The 27,125-nt window shown below is 46.6% G+C and overlaps 2 protein-coding genes across 3 annotated transcripts in view; one reads left to right on the forward strand and one right to left on the reverse strand.

Annotated features, from left to right (window-relative positions):
- The window catches only part of GGT1 (gamma-glutamyltransferase 1), a 46,948-nt gene extending 44,563 nt beyond the window's left edge, over positions 1–2,385 (forward strand). For both annotated transcript variants that reach the window (XM_074887364.1, XM_074887363.1), the window contains exons 12-13: positions 352–465; positions 1,537–2,385. In XM_074887364.1, the coding sequence (XP_074743465.1) occupies positions 352–465; positions 1,537–1,680 (258 nt within the window). In that variant the 3' untranslated portion in view covers positions 1,681–2,385. The remainder of the gene's footprint in view (positions 1–351; positions 466–1,536) is intronic.
- A 2,228-nt stretch (positions 2,386–4,613) lies between these two features.
- Positions 4,614–26,820, reverse strand: GGT5 (gamma-glutamyltransferase 5). The gene is made up of 12 exons (XM_074887391.1): positions 26,242–26,820; positions 16,337–16,467; positions 14,610–14,699; positions 13,361–13,550; positions 12,620–12,777; positions 12,030–12,179; positions 11,481–11,614; positions 10,694–10,896; positions 10,196–10,287; positions 9,265–9,374; positions 8,052–8,159; positions 4,614–7,815 (listed from the first exon to the last, which is right to left on the reverse strand). Exons 1-12 carry the CDS (start codon positions 26,400–26,402, stop codon positions 7,669–7,671), a joined length of 1,674 nt encoding a protein of 557 aa, XP_074743492.1. The 5' UTR covers positions 26,403–26,820; the 3' UTR covers positions 4,614–7,668.
- Between the last annotated feature and the right edge of the window lie 305 nt (positions 26,821–27,125).

The following is a 27,125-nucleotide window of genomic DNA, read 5'->3' on the forward strand; positions in this document are numbered from 1 at the left end:
TAGCAGTATGTTTGCTGAGGCGACTGCTGTGTGTCTAACTAAGCTAGCCCTAGCTTAATCACAGCAGCATAAACCCAACTACAACAACTTAAGGATCTGATCCTTTTACTATGTTAGTGAGTCATGGTCTCTTTCCGTGGGAATTCTTCTGAGTATATAGAAGCTGACTTGCTGCAATGTACCTGTGTTATGCTTAGCCAAGAGAGGGACCACTGAAAGCAGCAAGAACCAGAAATTATGCCTTTTATGTGCTCTTGTGAACACCCTTCAGACACCTCTGCCTATGTTGCTACAAGAGTCAGGCCTCTTTGAAGACAAGTAACTAACATTAAGGCTTTTTGCTTCTCATAGACGATTATCAATTCCATCTGGTTTGGTTTTGATGTGAAGAAAGCAGTGGAAGAGCCCAGAATTCACGATCAGCTGTTTCCCAATATTACGGAGCTTGAGCAGCAAATAGAGGAGGTTTGTCTAGCTAGAATCTGGGGTGCATGCGAACTCCTTGTTGGGCTGGGTTCCTAGTGTTGGGGAGGCATGCACTTGTGGAAAATCATGAAGCTTTGCCCAATGTTCCTGGGTGGGCAGTACTGAAGCTGGTGCAGGTCAAGTACTGGCTCACAATAAGCTGTTCGAAGTGTATCTTTAGTCTCAGTTACATGGGTTTAAGGCCTGGTGCATTCAGGCGTGGCCTGCATCTGAAACTGAGGATATGTATCTTCTTGCAGTGTGATTTGGCTCAAAGGAGGTGCAAAATAGCAAACTCATCAGGGCCCGAACCATCGAGCAGTCTAAATCCAGTGACCCTCAGGAAACTCTTGACCTATTGTGCAACCTCTCAATGAATCCTGAAGCCCTGGCACAGAGCTAGCGAGGGAGGATGCACAGAGGGACCCAAGAACGAACTTGAAAACATTTTCATAGTAAAGGTCTCTGTGCAGCACTGTCAGTCTGTGAGCTGATGGCAAGATCTGCCTCGCTCTGCGTATCACTCGCCTGAGCTGGCAGCTTCATTCACCCTGAGGAATTGCACATCCCAGAGGCCCGAGACAGATGCAGTCTTTGTACATATCTCATCCCCTGTCTATATTAGGGAAAATGCTCCTACATAAGGCAGCTTTCTTCATCAAACTATGCAGAAGATCCTCCTTTAATAAGCTTCTTGTTAAGGCAACAGTTGAGATAACTGCCTGCCCCGGGAAGATGCCCTGCTCTGTACGAGTCCCATGTTTCCCCCCATTCCCAAACAGGATCCATCAGTTCTGGCTGTTGGTATATGACTAGCAGAGGCAGAATGCTCTGTGACCAGGAATAGGATTGGTAACCCACACTGAGCACCACAAATGCCACATCTTCTCAATTCCACCTCTTCAAAAGCAGGGCATCCCAGAAAGCAAAGAGAAGAGGAGAAACAGCATGTCGTTTTAGACCTACCTAATACAGACACTGAACGCTTGGGTAGTCATGGAGGATGCAGGTCGCAGACTACGGCACGTGTGCAGTTTCTCTGTCCTGTCCTCATTCACTTCTGCCTTCCAGGGTATAGAAGAACAACTGAAGAAGAGAAAACACGATACCACGCGGGTGAGCGGCGGAGCGGTTGTGCAGGCCATTCTCCGAACAGATGAAGGATGGGCTGCAGCCTCCGATTCCCGGAAAGGTGGCTTCCCTGCAGGCTACTGACGTGGCTCGGCTCCTTTTTTCAGTGGTCTAGTGACACTGAGGTGTGTTTGGGGGGAAGATCCTTTAGGTCTGCAACTCAGGGACTTCTCACAGGAAAGAGAACGAATTTACCTGTGGTTCTGTTGACAGAGCTGGGTCAGTTCTCTACAGCCATGACCGCAGTGCCTCATGCCACAGCAGTCTGCTAAGACAGGCACGTCCACCAGGACGTGCAGTACTTACTTGAAGAGTCTGTTCTGCCTTGAAGAGTTTGTTCCCTGCCTCCTCTCCATCCCATGAAGACAGATTGGGTATCCAGAGTTTCTGAAGAAGGCCCAGCTCACTCAAGCTGCAGGAAGTGTTTCCCCTGCACAGTGTCAGCTACCAGGAATGTCCCTGTCGCTGCTAGAGAAGAGATTTGTTTCCTGTTGAGTAGGTGGGAGTTACGGGACTCTGGGGACTGGGTTTTCTAAGTTACAAACTAGTAGATCTGTGCCATAGCAGGAAGCCCAGCTCTAGACTGGGATAAGCCTTCACAAACTTACCACTCTTCCTTTTAACAAAGTATGTTTCTGCTTTTCACTTCAGTTGATTATTGGAGATGAGTGGGTAAATAGGGAAATGGCTTCAAACTTTTTTATATTTCTGTTGAGAAGGTCTAAAGGGAAGATGCTACCTGTAAAACTCTGAGCACAACTAAAATAAATAAATATGGAGTCACACGTTTTTCTTGACTGCACAGTTGCTACTGCGAAAACGGATGGTGAGTCTGCTCAAAAGAAGCTCCACTGAGATTTTTCTCTTCACTCCTTTGATAAAGCTATGAGTAAAAGAAAAATAGTTAAATATCCAAACCAAGCTTTTTTTTTCTCCAGTTTGCTTTTTACCACATTATACTGCAGGCCTGAAATACCAGAGTCTGAGGAAATGAAACCTCTAAAAAAGAGCTGCAGCTACTCTCCTTTGAAGGTAAGTTACCATTAATCAGACAGTTAATAACCCCTCAGAAATCCGTACTGATATGGAACGGCTAAGAGTCTCTGTACCTATGCATGAGGGGGGTTTGGTGTTTACCTACCAGAATGGACTAATACATCACATCAGAGAAACTTAGCCTAAGATCAAAACTGAATGTTCTGGGATGTTGTCAAGTTCTAGGGATGTTTATAAAATCTGTGAAACACAAGTAACAGTAACTGAACTCATCTATTTGGCTTGTTGAAACTTCCTGTCAGTTTGTAAGAACCTTAAAATACAGAATGCATTGAAAAGAAAATTGAAAGGCTGAAATTTTAGACATCCGGCACTCTCTCTTTCCCACCAGTTTCTGGAATTGAGGAGAGTCTAGCGTCAAGGAATAAAGTGATAGCTAGATCATGCTTAAAACAGTGACTCGACATATATATTCGCTTATATCACTTCCACTAAATGAGTGGCTTTTACCAAAAGTTGCCTGGGATGTGCTCTGTGCTCTTTTTTTTCCCGAGCTGGTACTGATGATGTGTCAGATGCAGCCAAGGCAGTCCTTATAAATAACCTAGAGTCATTGTGTTCCTTTAAGAATGAGATTGGTTTGGGCCCAAACCTGTATCCTTTTATCGCTGAACTGAGACTTTGACTTTTCTACTCCTTATAATTCCACAATAGATGCCAATCAGTGGCAGGCTGCTGTTTAAATCCAGTTTGCAGGCCATTTTAGGAAGCTTTGATACAAGTTTGTGTATGGAGCTTCAGCTGCTATTTGTTGGCCCTTTGGACTTAGGACTAGCTGAGCTCTTTCTTGGCCAAGTGTGATCTGAGAAATAAACAAAATTATTGCACAGCAAAATAAGCTTATTGAAACCTTACAGTCACTGCAACAGAAAAAGCCTGTGTTCTGAAACTGGAAGGTAACTCTTTTCTGGGAAATGACTGCTGGACAAACATGCTTTCTGAAACAAGTCTGAGTAACTGCTGCGGGGCTGCTTCTAACAGTTCGTGGTACAGCAGTCTTCCTTACGTTCCCGAATTTCTTCTAGCTAGTCAGAAAACTCCCCTATTATTTATAACCTATGTTATAAAAGTTCCCTTATGGAAAGCTCAGATTTTTCCATGGCTAAAAACACTTCTGTTGAAAACTGTTCTTATAAATGTGTTTGAATTCTTGACTCTCTGCAGAAATGGATTAGTTTGTTTGTTTTAGCAGTATCACTACAGAGGACTGCTTTGTTAAAACTAACCTGGGCTAAGGCTTGCACTTACATGCTACATTTTTTAAAAAACCCAACCTATGGATACTTCTGCATGCTGTAATTATCTACACCTCATTTGGACGTATCTGTACATAGGACATGCACTTCTGCTTTGATACCACATTCCATTACTCACACTCCATTGAGGCTGTCTGTGTATCAATAGGCAAATGTCAGTCAGTGGTTCATACTGTAAAACCTCCTGATTTTACACTGTGGGCCATTCAGCTCCTCTGAATGTTTCAGCTACAAGAAAAGACTTCTTCCTGCTCGTGTCCCACCCCTTTGAATGAAACCATCTCTTCTGAGCAGAGATGTAATGTCTTAGTGTAAGCTGCCTGACACAATGCAGGGCACGGAGAACAGGACACATTGCCATGACTGATTCCAGCTGATTCGAAAGGCAGCTGTACTGTTAAAAGGCAATTTGGATCACGAACTGGGGGATTCATCTCCTTCCCCTGTTATTCAGACTAACTTTGCCACAATTTTCTTTTGGGAACCATCCAGCCTCTAGAAAGGCTACAGGGAAGTGCCAAAACCAAGCTGTGAGAGACAAGTGGCATCTGCAGTCTTCAGCGCAGCTCCTCAGTTTCTCCAGCAGCATACTGAGTCTCCAGAATGAACAGCTGTTACTGCTGGAAATACCTGCGTGAAAGTCCTCTCTCAAACAACTGCTTGTGTGTTAGGCTAGGCAACAGTTTTAGAGGAGAAATTCCCAAATAGCTTTAAAAACACTTTATTAAAAATATAATTTAAAGACTTCATTAGAAAATAGAGCAGCCTCTGTACAGTGATGCTTTACAAGTCTGTGTAAGTTGACTAAATACAAAAATAATGCTCTCCTGTTGGCATGAGCATGAATGGGGAGACCACACTGGGAGGCTTTTGACCCAAGCAAATTACAGCAGCAGTGAGGAGATGGCAGGGCAAGATCAGAGGTGCTAAAGGGAGGTAGAATCCCTCAGCTTCACCAGATGTTTTGCTAGTGATGACTACAGGACTGGAAGTCTCTGCTGCAGTGAGAGATCTGCACCCTCATTCCTTTCTGTCTTGTAAATTAAAGCTGTGATGGGTTTTAAAACTGCTTAATTGGCTCAGTTTCAATGTTAGTAGCAAAGTAGGTAAATTGCAGTGAGCGCTGGACTAGATAATATTCCCATGTCTTCACGGTGGGAAGTAGCTGTGATATACTGCACTGGAAAGGCGATAGGCTGGATTACTGAGGTGTGCTTTACCCTAAGGTATGTCAGAAGTGAAGGTAATTGGAGGCTTGGTTACTTGGTGACTTGTTTTTTGTGCTAGCGAAACATGGTGGCTGAAGGCTGCCCTGAAGCCTAATAGGGAAGCAAGAACTGCTCCCTCATCTCCAGCCAGTGCCATCCTTGGTTGCTTTTTGTAAACTCTAAGCTCAGTTGGACTAGCTAGAAATAACTACAGATCTTGCTAAAGCCAGCATCCGCTCTAGTTAGTCCGTCTGGTCCTGAAATGTGAGCCACAGATGGTGTCTGGTGCTTCCCCTGTGGCAACTCTGCAGTTGGGGTGTTATTTCTGACGTTAGAACCAGTGCACCCAGGAACTGGTAGCTGAGGTAAGGGAGTTAATGAAAGTGGAAAACTTCAGGATACGTAGATTGAATATAACTACCAAAAAACCCCAACGTAACCCCTTCCAAATGAACATAAATACTGCCCCCTCTCAAACTTTAAGCCTATTCCCTTTCTCTATTCACATTCAGCAGTACTGTAGTGCTGTCTAACAGAGTGCTGTGCCACTTCTATGGCTTGAGTAAGCAGCTCTAATAGAGAAACCAGTAGTCCTTCCCAAACTAGGGGATTTAAGATAAATTCCACTTGAACAAGGAATGAGGGGGCAGTGCATGGAGCTCGCTGTATACATAAGTAACCTGGCTTGCCAGATGCATGATTAAGTGCTTGTGGTTATGATCTGGTAACTTAGGAATACTTTTTTATTAAGCTCTGATCCAGCTGCAGTCATACTACAGTCCCTAGTGTACAGTTTCTGAAGGAAAACACATGTCTGGCTCTAGTCAGCTTCACTCAGACCATCATTAAAATGCAAGTGAAGCCTGAGATTTCAACCAGTGACTTCATTCAGCAGACTTCGTGGGTAAGAACATAGACTTAAAACCTATCTGGCCTTGTTTTCAAGTGTGTGTGTAATGGCCTTGTTTTGGTTTGTTGTTTTAATAGCTTGTGCTCTAATACTTGTTATGGTGTTTACAGAGGGGTTTTATTTGTTTGTGTACTAGGAATATCATGGGCTGTGTGTCAGGTAAGAACTAACATGCATAGGGGAGGGCTCCGCTAGTGCCTTGCTCTGGTTTGGCCTCACATTCAGAAACACACAATACCGTCTGTGCCCGTAGGGAAGTACAGCTCATAAGCCTTCAGAAAATTGAGTTGTTGAGGGTTGTGGGAACTTGCCCCTGGGTATTTGAGAAGAGCTTTGGGTTGTTTTCTTTTTTTTTCTTAAATTGATTCTCTTGGCCATTTTGAGCAGGGCAAGGTTATGGAACAACTGCAAAAGACCTTTTGTGTCCAGGTGCATGGGTTCGGGTCTCTTCTCCAGAAGTTTTCTCTCTCGGTGATAGTTCTTCCTTGTGATCTTAGGGAAACACTAGAGACTAGTTGTGGTAAACAGGGAGTTGGAACATGTCCTTAGGTTATGGGAGAAAAGTGTTCTGCTAATGCCTGCTAGTGCTGCATCACTTCTCAGCAGTTCTGGTGTTTGCCTGGCCAGGCTGAGCTCATGGCTACAGATGAAGTCTTCTGATCATGTATCCTTTTGTAGAAGAATATACTGAAGAAAGTTATAAAGCTTCCAAAACCAACAGCTCTTCCACTGCAATCCTCACCTGCCTTCCCAAACAACTTCTCTTCTGCCAGCATGGAGGAGGGAGAAATGGCACAGATTGGGACTCCTCTTGCCACCAGGAGAGGTGCCCCTGGGGAACTCAGCTGAAGCCTGCCCATCCCAGGAGCAGGGAATTCACATCGCCCCATGGGCGGCTTATTCTCAAAGTCACCAGTGTGCAGGGTTGAAGGAAGCTTTGGCACAGTTACTCTGAGCTTGTGGGGTCCTTTGCATCCCCAAGGCAGAGAGTAGTGGGGCAGCAGCTTGTGCTATGATGTGCTGATTTCATCTGTCACCTTTGGGAAAAGTATCCATTTCTCTGAATGGGAAAACCAAGAGGGGGAGTGTGGAGTTTTGCTCTCTTCCCTTTCCAAACCCACCCTCTAAGCCTGGATGCTCAAGATTTTAAAATCCTGACCCTGCAGACACTTCTTGTGATCCTCATAACCAAAATAGTTACTGATTTCACATCCCTGAGCCCCAGTAATAATAAGCTTCTTGTGGCAACAGCCTGAAAGAAACCACTTCTGCTCTTGAGACTCTCCAGCAGGAATGGAAGATACAGCTGGGTCATTTCACAGTGTTCACAGTGGGTTTTGGACCAATTTTCCTTTCCCACTTTGTATTCTCTTATTCTGAATAGCTGATGTGCTCAAGAAATACGTTTTCTCCATCTATCACGTAAGTAATGGAGGGTGTAGCTCTAAACAAGGCTGGCTGACCTGTCCTTGTATTGCCTGAGGGTGACTTGCAGTCTACTGGAATTAGGTGTAATCACAAATTTTGCCCATACTCTAGGAGGCATCCTGATAGGAACAGGCAATATTGGCATGTCCAAGCCAAAGCATGTTCTGAATCTAGTTATCTCCTGTGGTTTTGTGAGTTGTGATGGCACTTTCTGCTAATATCCAGCTGACTTGCCCAGCTTCCTTTTATCAGAGTAAGCAGAGATGCATTTTCCTTCCTTGGAAATTCCCTGCACAACATTCATTGCAAATTTAGTTTTCTTTTCTTTATGTCCTCTTCCCAGCAGGCCGTTCTTAACATCCTGTGGCAGGGAGAGAAGAGGAAATGGAGTGAATGGGGCAGGGGCCTGAGGTCTGTGTTGGCAGGTGTGAAAATGAAGGATGCGTATGTGGGGTCAGGTTGAGAAAGTGAGATTTAAGCAAGAAGGAGGTTAGCTAGAAGCAAAACATGGATTATTCAGGATAGTTACAGAAGCAAGCTTCTTCTCACCAAAAGAAGACAAGAAGATCCAAGCAAGGATCTCAACAAGCCACTCACCTCACTGAAATGTTCCTCAAACAGGATATTGTCATCTTCAGTATGCATGATGGGAGCTGAAATGGCATGTTCCAAGTCATAGCCAAACCACAGCTTGTTTATAATCGCCTGCAATGAAACGATTCCCACAGTGACTGACTGGAGATACTGAATAAACACCTGGGTCACATGCTGCCATCCTTGGCACTGGTGTAAAGCCAGACCAGCTCTACTGTAAATCCTGCCTGCAGGGTGGTGCAAACCTGGACTGTAAGAGAGGCTGCACTGAATCGGACCAGAAGTCCCACTAGCCTAGTCTCCTGTCTTCATGGTGACAAATAGCAGATGCGCAGGGCAAGTATAAGAACAGGGTGAGCACACAATGATACTTCCCAGAATGCTTTCCCTGAGCCAAAGTGGTATCCTTGAAATCAACAGCTACTGATGGATCGTATATTTTTCTACTGATGGTTGTTCTTTTTGTTTTCGGATTCTTTCCCATGCTTCTCTCCAGTTGAAGAAAGACGAAAGGGAAGAAAAAAAAAAAACTTCTTTTTTCCTGTTGTGGCCTTATCTGCTTTTACTTCTTGATTGCTGAACAAGATGTTTGTTAGACTTCATGCTACAGCAAGCTCTTCTTCATTAAGATTTGTTATTCTGTGTGTATGTCTGGTGGTGGTTTCTTTCCATCACATAGCTTATCAGTTTATTTTTTGGGCGACAAGGTTTTGGGCAATGCCTCTCTTCCTAATAAATTCCTTAGCTTGCTATTTGACTATTCTAACGTCTTCCCTTTCAAAAAAGAATTGAGGTGGCTGGCACTTGCTCTAGCTTCCAACCTGCAGCCTTTTAGTGACTGCTAAATTGCAAATAAAATGAAGCACCAAGGAGTCAAGACCTGAGGAGGGCTGAGTAGAAAGAGCAAGTAGGACTGACCATGGCTGGAAATCTGGGAGGGCTGAAAAAACTGGCGACTGCTGTGGGTATTCCCACCTCCTCCATTCCTGGTCCCTCCTGGTGGAAGTACAGTTCAACAGCTGAAGCTGGCCCCTGCCCTTGTCACAGAAATGCCAGAGACAAGAAGTGAGGCTAGGCTGAGTCTGCAGCAGGCCCCCTTCACTGCTGCCTTCCACACAGTAGTACTAGCAGCAGCAAAGGAATTCCTTCTGTTCAGGACAGCATGTGCTCCCCTTGCTCAGTGGCAGGTGTCACTGTGCGGTACCTGTTCACTCACCATAGTAGTAGCACTGATGATCCGGGCCCCGCCTGCTCCTCCGATCACCAGCATGTCTCCTGTCTTGGAGATGAGAATGGAAGGCACCATTGCTGAGGGAGGCTTCTCTCCTAGAGCAGAGGCAGAGAGTGTGATTCCTCCCATGTGGCTCTTACAGGGGTTGGAGGGACACAAGTTTATCTACCTCACCCTTTCTGCATTCCCCATGGAGAACCAAGCTGCTGCTCATTCCTCAAGAAGCTTGGGTCTTCCAGCAAACTAGCTTCCTTGTGCTGAGACCCCACCTCACAAGGAACTGGACCTTTACAGCACAGGCTAACTAGGAAGCATCTCTTGGTGCAGGGCATCCTACAAGTATTCAGGCCTTGCTGCAGCTCATTCAGCCCAGCCAAGGAGCCATTAGCAGCAATCCTGCCATTGCAGTACTCGTGTCCTCTCCCTTAGCAGACCCAAGGGAGATTGCACCAGGAACAGCTTATTTCACAGAGCAATGTCTCTGCATCAACACTGCTGAGTTACAGAACTCTGTGTAAACCTACAGCATTACTGGTTGTGCAGCAACTATATATGTTTTCATAGATAAGCCTAAAAAGTCAGCAAGCTTGTTTTAGCAGTAGTTTCTTCACTTCTTCCCTCCCCTCCCCTCCCCATCAATCAATGCAATCAATGATCAGCTTCAGCTTTTTTTTTTTAACCTCTGATTTCCCTGGTCAGAAACCAAAGCTCCCATGTTTCCACATAAGGGCATATGTGAGTAGACAAGCGACACTACAGGGCTTTGTCCTCTGTTAGTCTAAAACAAGCTTGCTCTCACCCAGGCCTAGGAAAGGAAAGAGTACCTGCAGTTTACAGATAGTCCCTGCCGACTTGTACATGGCCTGCATATCCATCTCCTGGCCCTGTGTTTTATTTTGAGGGTAAGAATGCTCACCTGGTTTAATGCTTCTGTTTGCTATGCAGAAATCAGCGAGTTCGTTATTTAAAATGATCCCAGTTTGGTTAGAATACACAAAGGAGCCAAACCTGCAGGGGGAGAAAGAAGTAGCCTTTCAGTGGTCAGTGCCCTCCTGCTGCAGATGCCATTAACTGAGCATGGCACCCTGTGGGTTACCTCTGTCTCCTCCCAGCCCACAGCTGCCCCAGCTAGAGAGTCCAAAAGGTGTCTGTGAGCTCCCTGTTAGTAGTGCGTGTGGGGATTTGCCCAGCTCACAGGAGCTCAGCAAGTTGTTACATCTTCATGAATTGTGATGTTCCTTTGGGCTGATGCTCAGAGACCTTTGCTCTCACATGAAAAAGGCATTCACAAGTAAGAGACTGCCTAAATCTGAAGCCCAAGGGTTTTGTATTTCTGGTAAACAGCCCTTGCAGGTGCCCTGTGAACCTGATACGTGGCCTGTGTGACTCAGTTACCAACCCCTTGGCTACTCACGGGTAGTTGATGGTGCTGGTGGCGGACACAGCACTGCCATCTGCAGCGAGCACAGAGATGTGGCTTGTGCCCTTGCTTTTGTAGCTGTTGTTGTAGAGGGACTCGAACAAGTTGTAATGGTTGAGTGGGTGGTCACCACGGGTATCTATTCGGCTTCTGACTAGCTCAGCAATCTTGTCAGACAGCATGGTCCCCACCGCCACCTGCAGTCACAGCAAGACCATTGAGCTTGTGTCACCAAAGCACAGGCATGTCTGTCTGTGGGCACAGGGAAGCCTAGGGGATTCAGCCCCAATAGTCAGAGCCTGGGGACCCGCATTGGCAGCGTGTATCCCCAGGCCACTCATCACAGAAAGTGAAACAAGGTCAGTACTGAGGAATCTCAGCATTGGCATGAGCACATGCACATCCTTTGTCAAGCAAGTGAGCGCCCGCCTACAGCTGAACAGAAACTGCCGACAAAGTAAATGGCCTGATCCTGCCTCTGCCTTGGCCAACTGAGCCACCACTGTTCTAAGTATTTTCTTTCCTTCTGTGGCTGCAAAGCAGAGGTCATCAGAGCATCACGTGGTACTGTAGCATTGTGCTGGCAGGCAGGCTAGTCTGGGCAATAGGTAGCCCGCTTGAGGGCTTAGCACATAGGCTAAAATGAGTTGGTGACAATGCAGGTTTGGAAAAGATAGCAGGAAATCGATGTCCCTGCTCCTTCTCTGTCAAGCAGCAATGTAGAAGAAGCTGTAGGTGCTGTGGGTGTCTGCGGCTGCCCCTGCACAGCACGCCAGCTCACCTGAGCTTCGGAGAAGGCTGGGTCACTCATATGGGGTTTTAGCATATTGCCAAACTTCAGGGCCTCTGCAATACGATGGTAGGTTTCTACCTTCTCCTCAGGTGTTGCCAGTGATGCTTCACGGAGTTTATATTCTATGGAGCAGGATTAAATAATTTTGTTAATAGACCCAAGGCAATGCTTTTTCAAGAACTGTAAAAAAAGAAAAAGAGTTGAAAGGAACCTCCTTTTCCCATCCCAGTTCTTATCAAGTTTCCCCTATGCTTTAGCAGGATGTGGACACAGAAACAACCAAGTACTAATTTCTGCTGTGATTTCAGTTCCTCTTGAAGCCTTGAGGAATCGTGTAACCTTTGGCCTTTGCAGCAGCCATGGTGATGCTGATCCACTGTAAGAATGATCCAGTTCATCATCCTGGTGCATAGCACGGTCACACTGCTGCTCTGGGGCCCGTTCTGGCTTGCCAACTCCATTTCTGCCCATTATTTTTCTACTGCTCTAGAGCAACACTGCATATCTCTTGCTCCCCCTTTCCCCTTAGGAATTTACCTTCCAATATCTTGAGGATGAACATGAGCACAGCACCTCCCATGGGCGGTCCAGGAGAAAACACCGTGGTGTGATTGTTCAGGGTGATGTTCAGAGCTGAGGACACCTCTGCTTTGTATGCCTGAAGGTCCTCCAGTGAGATACTGGACCCTTCAACAGAAAACCAGGTGGATAGCTGACATTAGCACATTAACTCCTACTATATCAGGAGCTATATCAAGGCTATATCAGAGCCTTGGTAAAGCTTGTAAAGAGCCATCCCTGTATATTCCAGATTTCTTCCACCAAGCACGGCAATGTCTTCGTGTGTCCTCATCTACCGCCAAACCCCAGGACATTACAAAGCCTGAGGGGGTCAGAGAGGCCAGTGTGTGAGCACTGTGGGCAACTGCCAGAGCAGTAGGTGGCTGCCAGCCCTACTTCCGGGCTTGAGTTATAAGAACTGGGGAAGGGTGGCCCCTTCCCATGCCAGGTACCAGCCCAAGTGGCAAGCAAATGGCATGTGTTGGTCTTCCCCTGGTACCAACTCACTGTTAGCCAATAGACAGGCCTGGGAAAAGTCCTGGCTATTAGTATTAACTGTTACCTACCAGCCTTCTTAATGTCATCCACCAGGGCCTTTCCTATCTGTCCCTCATAAAATGCTGCAGCTCCGTTTTCTGCTACAGCTCTCAGTGTTTGCTGCAGCGCTGGCCACCTGAAAGTCTCTCCATGCTTCAGAAACCTTTGACCATCACATATCAGTGGGCTGTTAAAGAAGAACATCCATCAGTTTACAGCATGTGCTTATTCTGTCCTCAGGGCCAATCTCTTTTTCCTGCCCAAAGCGGATTTAGTTTATGCATGTTGTTTACTTTCCAAGGCAGTGCTACACTGCAGGCTGCAAGGAGAAAAGTTCTTCTCAGCCAATTGCTACCCATAGCACCAGGCACTCTTCCCCCAGACAAAGTTTCCTCCATGGGACCTAACTCTTTGACTCTGGCTCAGGTCAGTGGGGCTTCTCAAATGAATGTCTGCTGTAGGGCCCTGCTGTCAGGGTATGATTTCCACACAGATGGAGGCAGGCCACATAAAGCCACTCCTCCTCATGAGCAGATGTGCTTAGCAGACAGTTTTGCTGTGCCAAGCCATGGTAAATTACAAAAAAAATGTAGCTGACAGAAAACATTTTTTTAAAAACATACTTCTGTTATTCCCTCCCTTTCCATAGCAAGTATTTACTGAGCAGAGGCTGCAGCAGCAGCCTGTGCTCCATATCAGCATGTCAGAGGACACGTCTGAAGCTGAGGGAACAGTGGTCCTCACACTGCAATTTAACTCCTGGGTCTTACCACAGGCTTTTTCCTGGGCTGGAGAAGGCTGGGTGATGGATCATTTTGTCCAAAACTGGGGAAATGACAAGTGGCTCTGAAAGGAGCTTGATAGTTGGTTCAAACAGGGCTTTCCATGGTAAGCGGCCATATCGCTTATGGGCTTCTTCATACCCACGAAGTTCTCCTGGTACAGCAATCCAGCGGGAACCTGAAGGGCAGAACGGCAGTGTCACACCCAGTAAGTCATCGGCCTGTTCCACCTCTCTGAAAGCACTCCAATGGAAGTGTGGATTTGTACAGGCAGGACTAAGGCTTCTGAAAGCAGGGTTGTTGTTTTTTCTTTCCTTTATCTGTTCATATATTTCTTCCACTACCTAATAGGAGAGGTATAGAGAAGCTGGAGCCAGAGGTGCACGGTGAAAGCACAAGAAGCAACAGAAGAGAAAAAGCACTCATGTGGAGCCTGGTCAAATGCCAGAACAAGCAAAGCTGTGAAATTCTCCATCCTTGGAAAAGTTAAAAAATGTGAGGTCCCAAGCAGGCTGAGCTAACTCTGATATCACTTTGCTTTGAGCAGGAGTTGGAGCAGAGACCTCCAACTGTCCCTTCCAAACAGAGCTGTTCCTGATTGCTTTTCAGACTCTTCTCCCAAGGATAAAACATGTCCTCCAGGAACTAGGACATGCCCAAAAAGAAGGAGAATGAATGCAGCAAGAAATGTGGAGAGATCCAAGATGTGCTGCTAAAGCGAGAGTGCCTGCTGCCGAAGCAGTAACAGCAAATGGATATGGAGTCGCCTAGGGAGTGAGGTGGTAGCTGAGCTAAGCTGGAGCCCAGCAACTCAACTCCTGATGCTGTCATGTTGCCTCCCCAGTGTAAGGACATGGGCAAGCGCACTAGATTGATTTCTTCATTTCCAGAAAGTCTGAGCAGCTATTGACCTTATTTTTTTCTGTAAGAACTACTGGGAAATGAGTGTTTTGGGAAATCTGGTCTTGAAATGCAGTGTTCCTATGAAGAGAAATTACATAGTGATTTCTCCTCATGCTGTGCTACTCACCCCTTCACTGGTCAGGGTGTCAAAACGGGAATTTCATGGACTTAGCATTTTTTTTTTTAGTTTTGCAAAAATCAATCCAGGAATAGCACAAGCAATTAAATAGAACTTCAGATAAAGTCAACAAGGTCCTCAGTTCCCCCATCCTGAGCTTTGTGCACAGCATGCCAGGAGGGCACACAGCCTTCACGGCCCAGTCTGTGTCCTTACCAATGAGGAAACGAGCAGAACAGCCAGACAGCAAATCGTGTGGAAACACTCGTGGGACTGTCTCGCGGGCATTGATCACCTCCACTGTTCCTAGAAAGGAGAAGGGGGAAATGCATAACGTTGTCTTCCTGAAGCAGGTGAACATCACACTTCAGGCAGCTGTGAGCCCCGCACAGGCTAAGGCTGCTCACCCGGAGCCAGTGGCACTGTGCTGAACTGCCTGAAGCCTTTTGTGTCAAGCACACTGGCAGGGTCAGGCTGCACTCGGCTCATGGCACACGCTGCCATTTGCTCCCATGCTTTTATTTAGAGCAAACCAAGCAGTGCCTGCCTACAGGTACAGGGACAAGGCCAGGGCCAGTCTCCAGCCCCTTAAGGTCCTCCCCCAAGGGCTCTTGGGCCTGGGACATAGGCTGGGACGTGCTGCTTCACATCTGATTGGCAGGTTCCTGCACTTCCTCTACAGGTAGGACACATCAGAGACATAACATGAGGCTCATGCTCCTTGGTGGGCCATCTTCCAAGTAATGGTGAGTCATGTCTATCATGTTTATAAGCAGAATGACTCTTTACATATCAGGAAGCTTGAAAGGAAAAAACAACAAAACAAAATCAAACCAAAAACCCCACTTGTACACACTTGTATTTCAGGTCTAGCCTATTATTTCGCCTCCTTCTCTGCCTTGTATTTATCTTTTCCTATCCCAGACCACAGAGCCAGCTGTGCTACAGGAGCCCACAGTGCTACCTAGGGTAGCCATGTGGCTCTGTGCAGCAGAAGGTAGCAGAAGAGGGCTGTTGATAGGAGACAAAGTTGCATGGCTCTGCCAAAAGGGAAGAAAGAAAAATATAGGTGTTTTGCCAAATTATGCTTATTGCATAAGATACACCCAAGCATTTCCAGACTCGTGACTCTGTGAGACTACTTGGAAGGGGTTTTAAAACTACAATATTGTTACTGTGTTCATTGTTGATTTTACTATTTAGATTATAAGCTCTGGGGGCTTTTGGGAGCCAAGACACTTAAAAAAACCCATTAAAAACATAAAAGCAAGAACACAACACTAGGGGTTAGGCCAAATACAGAAAGACTTCCCAGCAGGCCCTGAACATTGTTAGATTTAGATTTCTGAAGTGAAGATGCATCTCCTGGGACAGGAAGTCTCACCGCCGCTTTGGGGAGCCCTACCCGTGCCAGCGAGGGCAGCCTGAGACACAGCCCCCATGTCGGCAGGCACTGCCTGGACTGCCGGGGCAGGACGAGCGCCTGCCGTTCCAGCCCAGGGGCTCAGCTGAGCCAGCGACAGCCCCATATTGCTGTGCTCTTTGCCCACACACACCTCACTCTGCTCCCATCTGCCTCCACAGCAGCCCAGCGGCAGCTCAGACAGCACCGCTCCCACCTTGCTGCACTGTCAGCTATGTGACTTTGAAATGTAAATCTGGATTGCTTTGGAGGGGGAAGGAGAGGCAAAGTCAGTTCATTTTAAATCCAAAGCTCCTTCCCGTCTCCCCCTCCCCCCCCAACACATTCTTGCTGTGAAAAGATGCCCTCCCTGCAACAGGTGCTTTGGGTTAAGAGCAAAAGCATGGTTTGTGATCAGAGGATGCGGCTTTCATGTTCAAAAAATTGCTCTGAGAGAACATGAAGGATTCTGACTTCTCCTCGGCAGCTGGGTGTCTGGAAAGAGATGAGGCACCATGGAGAGGCCAGGGCTGGCCCATACCTGTGCTGGCATTATAGATGGTAAATATGACCCCACCACCCAGGCCTGAACTCTGAGGGTTCATCACCGAGGTGCAGATCAAGCCAGCAATGGCAGCATCCACAGCTGTGCCTCCACTTTTCAGGATGTCCCTGTGGTGGAAAGGGAGGAAAAAAGACAATGTTAAAATCCAGGAATGACAGAATGGAGGAGCCACATGAAAATATCTCCCTGGGTCACTTGCAAGGCAGCCCCAGCTTGACAAGAGCAGCTAGCAGTTGGAGAAAGCTGCTGGCAGCAGTGTGGGGTGTGAGACCACAGAAAGGCACATTCCTTTGTGGGAGTTAGAAAGAAAAATTAGTAGAAAAGAAGGGAGAGTCTGCAGGAGGAAAGAGCAGCCAGGGGCCAGACCTGTGCAAGGCTGGTCTTCCTCTGGGCAAAGAGTGATGGGACAGAGAGAACTGCAGCCGCTTGTAAATGCTGTTGACAAAAAGGGACAGCAAGGAGCTGCCAGACATGGAGGAGGATGCTCTCGGCAGAGGATAGAGCTTTCCACATGCTGGGAACCAAACAACTGATTTCTAGTTCCCCACCTACCATTCCCAATAAAAAGGCATATGCTGGTCAACAGGACAGGGACACTGAAGCAGGAATGATGGGTCCATGCGAAGCAAACTCCTGAGACTTAACATGTCAATTAGCACAAAATTCAGGCCTTACTTCATGGCTCCTACAATGTGACTTCCTGGTCTTGTGTGATATCGGCACAAAAATCCCACCCCCTCCCTGTATCCCCAAAGGCAAAACAAACAAACAAAAACAAACAGGAGAAAAACCCTTCAACTGTTTCTACCTCGGCACAGCCACACCAAAGAACACACAGGTATTAAGGCAGCCTCGTGCTGTTGACAGCAATGAGTTTCTGCTAGAGAAACGGGTCTCAACAAATGCTTCCCTCAAGCACAGCCGCAGAAAAATCTTTTCCTTGCAGTGCAAACTCGGTGGGGCGGGGATTTCCTTGCACAGCCTGTCAGTAGCCAGCACTGGTATTTGCTAGGAAGGTTTCTGACTGTTTGGATTGGGATATTGCTTAGATAAGGCACAGCCAGAAGGGAAAGTGGAATAATTTATTAATTGAAGTGCAACTGCTCCCAGAGGCTACGACAGGAACACAGAGCACGTATAGGGACTGCTGTTTATTTTACATCCACTGATGTGACTGGGACCTGCTGGGGCTGGGAACAGGATGCTGCCAGCAGGCACACTGATTGTGGCTTTCCTTTGTTTCTGTAAGAGCCTTTGGAACCACTGCCTGTAAGGAAATGGAATGTGGGCAACTGGGGAGAAAAGAAAGGGTAGGGAACCACCGGGCTTTCTGTTTGGAGTCTGCATGACTATTAGCCTCCTAGCAGCAAGCTGCTCCCTGACTGTAGCTCTGAAAATTGAGACAGAGGCTCAGGCTCACCCATTCATCTTGCAGCAGGGGGTAAGACTCGCACCACACAAATCTCCCAGGGTGGTGTTTTTCTGAAACTGAAGCTTTTTACTTGTTAAGAATAGAAGGGAAGGACACAAGGGCTTCATGAGAGAGCATTATAAAGTTGGGGAAAGAGGGGAGAAGGACCACTACAGACCCAGGACAGTGCTCTGCAGAGCCCCTGAATTATGGGCTATGGGGCAACGCATGCACAAAGCCTGGTGCCAAGGAAAACCGTGGTTCTGAGATAATTTGCAAAGAAACTTTGAGATTGTATGCAATGCATTAAGACCTTAACAGGGAACATCAGACACATTTTCCCAAAGCCTGAAAAGCCCTAGATTCTCACCCAGGTTCCCAGGCACATTCACAGTTGTGTAAGTCATTGCACATCTTGCACCACCTCTTGTCCCTGGACCCTCCTGCACTCTCCTTCTGAAGCCAGTGCCATACACCCCTCAACTTGTTCCTGGAGGAGCACTCCCTGATGAAGATCCTCATCCCTTCTTACGTCATCTGGTGGTGGTCGTCTACCTGCTCCAAAAGATGAGCTGTTCCCCCACCATCACTGATCTGCACCAAGCCAGCATGCTCTGCACTCAAACTGCATCAACTTAGCATGCTCTAAAGGGTGACCACAGGCTTTCAATTTACTAATTTAATATTTGTACACCTACATGGCCTGATTCTGGATGACGCTAAGACTCTTTGGTGTTCCCATGTACTTGTTTATAAAAGTGACATTGTGAGCTAAATACGCTTTAACTATGGCAAATGTAGTGCCATATGCACAAAGCATAGAAACCTGAGAGCTTCTTAGCATGACCTTATCCATGCTCCCTCCCTCCAACATTCCCTGTTAGACACAGAGCCAGCATAACACAAGCCATGTAAACTCCAGTTTGTAGCTGTGCCCTTGGCTCCCACTGAGAACAGGGAGGACAAATGAGGGCTCAGTCTCAGCAGAAAAGGTGTGTCTAACTGCTAAAGAGAGCAGCAAACTTCTCCAGGGAGCTGAGACCTGGACTGTTACTGCCACTGGCAAAAGGGACACTGATTTCCTGAGAGCATCAGGAACAAGTGGGAGGAGGACATTCACTGGACAGGCCTTCAGCAGCACTGCCAGGGTGGACACATCCTGCCTGGCATGGCCAAGGTAAATCAAGTGCTTATTTATGAGCACTGATTACTCCAGCCTGCTAGTCCACCCAGTAGTTTTCAGATGGGTCATGTCACACACACTGACATTGTGTGTGCCTCAGGAAGGCAGGAAAGCCAGAAATAGTCTATTGTTCCTGCTCTGTGCCTAGCACAGTGGTGCCCTGATTCTTGGCTGCAACTCCTTGGTGTTAACACAATACAGAGCAAAAGTAACACCAGCAGCCAACACAGGTACACCTTTTCACAGGAAAAGTAAAGCATGTTTTGCTTTATTCTTGGTCGCCAGCCCTCACTAATCACATTCTGCAATATAAACAAGATTACAAGACAACTAGAATTTCCAGATCATCCAAAAGCGCTTTCCATTCCTGTCTATTGTGTCTATATCAGTGGCCACTGTCACCTCTGGTGGCAAACACCACATCTAACAACACACAGTGAGACCTGTTTCTTGCTCAAGGGAAAGAGGGCTTTCCAGTTGCCTGCTGCCTTTCAGTAAGCACCATGGGATGGAGAGCTGAGGCTTCCCAGCCACTAGCACGGTGCACGGCATCTGAGACCATCTCAGTATGGGATGGGCTGAGTGATGCTGGGCACAGTCCTTTGCCTATTGCTTCTTTGGGGGACAGAGGTTAGGGGAAAGGGGAGCTGAGATTTCTTCCCAAAACTGGGCATTATCTTGGCTCTTCCCAACCTGGCAGGAAGCACTCCCAGCCCCAGATCTCACAAACACATCTTGGAGGGCTCGCACACCACACTGATGTTGTTTCCCTGGCTCTGTGGGGGTGCACGTGCCTGCCAAGTTTTTCACTTGCGCCCCAGCACAGGGGGTGTCCCATGACACAGGACAGGCACAGCAGTAGCTAAGGAAAAACAAGCCTTACAGTTAGGCTTGTAGCTCAGCTCAGAAACAACTGAACCCAGCAAAGGTAAAATCAAATCTTGACCAGGGTTAATAACAAGATTTCTTTTGAGCTGCTTTGCTCTTTTACCCAGGAGGCCTGATATGTGTCCCCCACCATCAGCGTGGGGTCCAGGGCCACAGCCATTCTGTGCTATCTGCAGAGTGGGCCCAGTCTCGACAGCTTTCCCTCCAGCCTCTCTGGAGACTGAAACACAACAAAAAACACTCCCTGAGCTGGCTCTTGGTATATCACACTTGGGTCCCCATGCCTGGCTCACCTGCTTTTAGCCAGAGCTTTGCCATTTCCTTGGAAGCGATGCCTCAGGAATTTAGGGCTATTCTTTCTCATCTAGCTAGACTGGTAGAGTACACCCTGTCCTGCTGGGTTGCTCCCTTTACGTGGCTCACTCCTACAACTAGCTTAAGTATAATGCAAAACCCTGGAGAGAAATGTGACCCCTTAATCAAAGTGTGGTACCTTACCAGGTCTCTAGAGATATCTTAGTGCTACAGCTGACAAGATCTGATAACAACATGTTTTGTCTTATATCCTTCCTGTCACTTAGTTTCAGCTTTATGGTTTGGCCATTAATGGCGTCTCCTTAAAGTCAGGAGCAGAAGAGTATGTTAACAACCAAGTCCCACTCCAGCAGCAGCAAAACAGGGATTCACCCTCCCAGGAAGGGTGAATGACAGCACTTCGCTCATGCAGTCCTCACAACAATGATGGGCTGTGCTGGGCTGCAGACCAAGTCTGGTCTTCTGCCCTGGGCTAGAAGGAGCCCTGAAGCCATTTTAAATACACTGGAAATGTTAAGGTATTAAATTATATTGACTTTTTTTTTCTGCTAAAGAAAGCTGCCTGCTTAAGATTTATGAAGAACAAAAGCAACAGCTGTTTCTGTTAAAAAGGGCCAGTTGCCAAATTTAAAACTGTCAAAATACAAGAAGAAGGCAAGGCAAGTCCTTTGGGATAGAAACATTCATCAGAAATGCTGTTGGGCTATCACTAAAAAGGTTTTTGCAGCAGATTCTCTGCCTAGAACTGAGCTTCCCAGGACCACAGACAATTTCTGACTGTTAAGTTCTCACCGTTCTCACCCTCCCCACCACCCTGACCCCAGGCGGGTGTTTCAGAAAAGCCAGTTCCCAGGATTTATGCTAGGCTACACTGGAGAATCGGGATCAGTGATGGCTGCTGGGCCAGGTCAGGTCAGGTCGTCTTGCTGCAGTGAATCCCATCGCTGGGAACAAGCACTTTTCCTAAATCTCTCCCTGGCTTTATGCTGGCTCTCGCTTCTGCAATTTGAGAAACAAACAGATGCAGAGCAGTGGATGGCAGAGCTCAAACAGTACATTGACAGGGAATATAAAGCTTTTTCCATGCTTGATGGAAAAAGCCTCTTCCATTGCCAGGAGGGAACAAGAGGATCAGAGTTGGAAGTGAAGGTGGGTTTGTGTACCACTCACTGCCAGGGCAATCGCCTCCTGTTTCCTCATGGCTTCTTGATATGAGGACAAATTACTGAGGTGAACTTTGGTACCAAATCCAAATCCCTGGGTTAAAAACTGCTTTGACTCTCCTTTTAGCCTCCAGTCCCTCTTTATTAAAGTGTTTCACTTCATTCAGGGACAAGTTTTTTTCCAGCACAGGGCCCCTGTCTGGACCAGACATCTGCACAATACTGCTTTCAGTCCCCAGTCTTCAACAGTAAAATCATTCGCAGCGAAAGACACAACCTTTTTCAGCACTGAGATCCGGGCACTGATGGCTAAGAGCGAGTCTAGCACAGGACCTGCCAGTAAGGATGACAGCACACTGGAGGCTTGCCGAGGTTGCTCACTTTCTGCAGGAAGCCAAATAGTTGCATAAAGATTTCAGAAAGTCCAACCTTACACAGCCCCAGAATATATGAACACCGTCTCCAGAGCTGGAAAACCCAAGCCTGAAAATAACAGTTGAGCACAACTGGAAAAAAAGAGCAGCAAACAGGGGCTGTGAGTCTGTCCCCCACCTCCTGTTTGTACTAACGAATTAGAGCCACACGGTTCCTTCACTGACCCTTCACTGACGCTGAGCTATCAGTGAGGGAAACACAAGGGCCCTGAGGTATTTTCCCCAACCCACCATCTCACTTGTTAAAACACAAGATTACTCTTTGGGCAAGAGGTTCAGTTCAGTTATTCTCAATAAGTTCAACTGAAAATTCTATTAGGAGCACACAAAGACCCTGTCTTAAACAGCAGCATCTTAAACCAGTGCAGTATCATGTAATGCCCCAGGAATTTCATTACTGCTAATGACAACTCACAGAGCATGTGGCTTGAGTTTCTTTTTTTTTAAAAGGAAACAAGACTTTTAAATTAAATAATAGAATTAATACATAGGTCAGAGATTAGGTGCTGCTTTTAGCTTCCAAGACTTTTAGTACCAGACCAGTGCAACTGGTTTCATGGCCATCCTGCACTGGAGGTTCTCCCAGCGTCCCCTGCATGGGTTCCCAGGAGCTCAGGGGGGGATGTGCAGGATGAAATCCAGGGTGCAGTGCAGGGTCCCCTCAGAGAGAGGGTCTGCAGGGTCAGTGGGGGAGAGCAGGGACAAACCTGCACTGTTGAATCTCTGTGGTGTGCCTTTAGGGACTGGCTGCAATGACTCCTGCTCTCACCAGTGGGGTGAACTGGCAGGCTGACAGGTTCAATTACAACATGTGGGTTTCATTTGATTGTAGCTTTACTATACTCAAGCCACCAAGCCTAATTTTTTTTTCCATGGTGCTGGAGGTCATTCTTTTCCTTTTTGTATGTTTCCAATAAAAGCATTCAGCAATTACCAAAAAATTAAACTGAGGAAATTTGTTGGTTTACCTTATTTCACATGTTTTAAACTTCTCGAGAAAATTTGTTAGGAGGCTTTGCAGTATGCAAGTACAAAGCCAGAGATGTAGTCTGCCTCCAGTTCAAGCAATTCACTCTAATTTGGCCAAGTTGTTTGCTTCGGGGGAAAAAAAAACCCTAAAGCTGATAATGAAAAAATTTGATCATATTGATCATGTATTTTTTTTTACTTATCTTTATATATACAAAAATGCGTATGTGTGTGGTCATCAGTGAATTAACCAGTTTTGGTAGATTAATTCTCCTGTGATTTCTAAGCAATTATAGTGGAAATGAGCCTGTTCCAACCCTGAGCTGCAGAGGCTGAGCGCAGCTTCCTCGAAAAAACTGCATCTGGTAACAGCCATGGCTTTGCAGCACAGAGAAAACAAGGAAATTATTATCCTTAGTGCTCCCCAGGCTGGATCACAAGCAAGGAAAGTGGCCATGTCCTGCCTCAAACACAGAGGAGATGGGAGAGGAATGAGGTGACTGAGCAGTTTGGGAGCAGGGGGGTGGGTGGTGGTGGTGTGTTGGTAGGATGAGAAGACCAGAAGTTCAAACACCAGCCCAGGGAGATGGGTACATGTGGGAAGGAGCAGTCACATTGCTGGGGGGTGAGGCAGCGATCAGGCAGAAGGGAGAGAGCAGCAGCACGGGCAGCAAAGGGCCCAGCAAGGGAGCAGCAGTACAGGCCCCAGCTCTTGCACCACTGGGATCTTGCCATTCATGATTGCTCACCTAACTCCTCAACTCTTTGCAGTATCCCAAGTCCAAACAGCCAGCATAAAAATTTGCAAGTATTTGCATAACTGCAGAAAAAGAGTGAAGACCTAAATACAGTACTTAGTAAGATACAGAAAACACCAAGATTAATTATTTCTTCTTGTTTCCTCTCTCAAGTCTCATGAATTTATTTTTGAACAGCAGAAGTCAACAGCATTGTTGTAATCTCAAAAACACTCAGCTGACTGGCTGGGCAGTGTCTGGGAATGAGTTAGGGTTGTGCATCGAGGGATGCTTGGCTTTGCCCAACTCTTGCTTTGTTGCTGAAGGTAAGCGGCAAATGAAGTGGCAGCTCACAGGTGGGGACAACAGGGCCTAATGGCTAAGACTACTCTGAGAAACTGGACTTTATTGCTACTGTTGTGACAGAATCCCTATGTGACGCTAAAATCTTGTTCAGCAAAGATCAAGCAGGAGCCCACTGTGTGCTCCTCAGGTCCGGGTGTTCCCATCAAGACCTCTGGGTCAGGCTTAAGGAAGCCCTCACCCTGCAGAGCCACACAGGGGGTCAGTGCGAGATGTACCCCGAGCAGCGCAGATTGCTCTGAAAGGCAGAGACCCTGGTCAAAGCAGCTCTGATGTGGCATCCACACAGTGTAACCACCATGCTAGACTTCCTTATTTATACTGGTGAGATAACATCATTTTCTCACTTTGGAGATTACTGAGAATTAATTTAGTAGTGACTATCACGTGTTAATAGCTAAGAGCTAGAATGTAATATACAGATAGAACATCACAGAAATGTCTGGGAGAAAATGAACAAGATCACATGCAGTACAGTGCATGCAGTGAGCTTCCTCCAATGAAAAAATGTCCCTTCCTTACAAACTGTGGGCCTGTGGGGACAAAGAGAGAAATACGACAACCACAAAGAAAAGGGCAAACACTATACAAAGCTTCTGATCACAAGCTCTGTTGCAGAGGAATATTTTTATAAACAGTTTTATTACGATCAACTGCTAGAACATGTGCAGATAGCTCAAGCTGGGAGAACAACACAGGAGTTTGTTTCATTCCAAGTGTAAGGGCAGCACAAAATGAGCACAAAGGTTTCCAAGAATGGCTGAAGGCAAAGGATACTGGGAAAAGCAGCAGACAGCATGCATCAGTAGGAGAGTAGAGCTAACCATGGGGCAGAGGTGAGTGGTGCAGAGCCAAGGAGAAGGAGGAGGATAGTCTTGACTGGGGAGATCCAGGGGCTTGGCAGGGCTGGGGGAGAGAGATGATACATTTGGAGCAGCAGGACGTGATGTGCAGATGCTCCAGGCTGGGGAAAAGGGGGGATAATGTGTGATGGGAAGTTGGGGCAAAGGCAGATTTTTGTGGGGATCATTGGCAAACTATTTGTAGGAAATTAAGGGAGTCTGTCAGGCTGGAGGGACACCACAGACCTTGTCAGCAAGTGTGCTGGAGGAACAGCTACAGCAATGGTTGAGGCTATGGAAGCAGGTGGAGCTTCTTGTGGAGAGAAGGGAAGGAAACAGATGACAGCCCAGCAGCAGTAGCAGCTAGCCAAAGCTTCTCAGTTGTCAACCTGATCACAGATTTCTGTGGCTCTCGCTTCAGCGCCTTCCAGCTCATTCTACACTACTTCAAGTTAAAAATTACAATAGCTGCAAAACAAGTGCTGTGGTTTTCCCAGCAGATCATTTGGGTAATCCAGTAATATATTTTCCTCCCTTTCCATTAGTACTGATTTAAAAGATACTTCTTTTGCCCTCTGAAGAACTAACATGTGGCTTGCTTAGCATAAAAAACCCATCTCATTCCTTGACATATGTGCAGCCACACACCTCCTCCAGCTACTCACAAATGCCACACATCATCGCACATCACTGCAAGAACCACATGTGCAGCATGGCAAGGATGGTGTCATGGCACCACACCTTATGTCACTCTTCCAGCCACAAGGTAGAGCACACAGCCAGCATCGCATGTAGCTTGTGAAGTTACATCCTTCTACTTTCATGTATACAAGTGTTTAAGAATTGAAGTAACAGAAAATAATAACGTAAGAGGCAAAATCTTTGAGCGAGTTGTTACACAAACAGAAGTGTTACAAACCAGGCAGGTAAAGAACTTTTTAAACCTACATCTTTCCTTTCAAGTGATGTAAGTATGCCTTTTGTACTTATACTGTCTTGGCTGAATTTCAGTTAAATCTGCTCTTTGCTTTCCAGTAGAGTGTCTTTCTTCACATCAGACACATGGGCTGCAGGCTTCAGTCTGGAAACACACACCCTAAAGGCTGGGATGCCCATACCCCCTTACCCTCCCAGCCTGCCTGCCTTGCCTCTGCTGAAGCCCAGCTGCAGCTCTCTGCTAGCTGCTCTCACTTCTTCCTTAATTTATTTCTAAGTTACTTATCTGACAGACATACCACCATGACACAGTTAATTTCCTGCTTTCCCACTTAAAAACAATCTTGTATTTGTATACTATAAATATTTGTACCTTCCAAAAGGCCATGGGTTTGCAGAGCTGCAAATTTTTGTGACATTGGATAATGATAATAAGAATCAACTGCAGAGGCAGGGCAGCCCTCTGAGCTGCTCCACTGCCGATGGAGAGCGCCCAGGGAGCAGCATTGCTGCTCAGCCCCAGAAGCGGGGACAGGACAGAAACCCAGCTCACTCCCGTAGTTATGTGTCCTGTCTGTCAGTTCGAGTCCACGACATATGCGACATGTAACCTGAAAAACCAAGAGGTCCGTGCACATACCGGCCGATGACAGAGCAGGTCTCGGTGTCAGCAGCCACGGCACCATGCAGGTAGCGCTGAGGACCGCACTTGGGTTGCGTCAGGATGACCACGAGCGCAACAACCACCGCCAGCACCCCCAGGGTCAGCAGCACCAGACAACAGATCTTCCCTGTGGACATGTCTAGTCCTACGCTGTCGGAAGCAGCTGACGGCTTTTACTCCTTTTGCGAAGGCGCCTGCTTTGCTCAGGGTGAAAGTACAGGATCCCGGCAGTTTTGGGAGGGAGGTCTCACTGAAGTGGGCGCTGCCCCCTGCGACTGAGAATCACATTCTTTTTAAGATTAAAATTTGTTAAAAAGGAAACGGTGTACTCTTTCTTTCCTGCTCTCCTACACGAGAGGCTTTTCACTCTCTTTTATAAAGTAAACTTTTTCTGGCATATGCCCTTTTTTTTTTTTTTTTAAGGTCTCTGATGAAAACATTTAACACATTCACTGCTGAAGTACTTCAAAGTGAAATCTCTACGCTGCTTATTGGCTTCACACAACCTCCCTGTCTTCACATTCTTGCCACATAGAGGAAATTACTAAACAAAGGCAGCCTACATGGTGAATCACTGGGAAAATTATAACATAAATCCTACATTGCTTGAGGTATTTTCTTTCCATAAGACTACTCAAAGAAGCAAAAGCTAAATACAAAATACAAAGCTGGAACCTTCATATTTGCTCTTACTTTACCTTATAGTTTATTATAATCTTGCTTATTTACTTTTTTCATCATTAAATCTTGCCAGTGTCCACACCATACATCTTCTGCAAATGATCATAGTGGAATACCTTGAATAAAGCAGCACACCTCTGTACTTCTGCAAAACATCACAGCTAAAACTCCTGGGATCC

This window comes from Strix uralensis, chromosome 17 (assembly GCF_047716275.1).
Source record: "Strix uralensis isolate ZFMK-TIS-50842 chromosome 17, bStrUra1, whole genome shotgun sequence".
NCBI lineage: Eukaryota > Metazoa > Chordata > Aves > Strigiformes > Strigidae > Strix > Strix uralensis.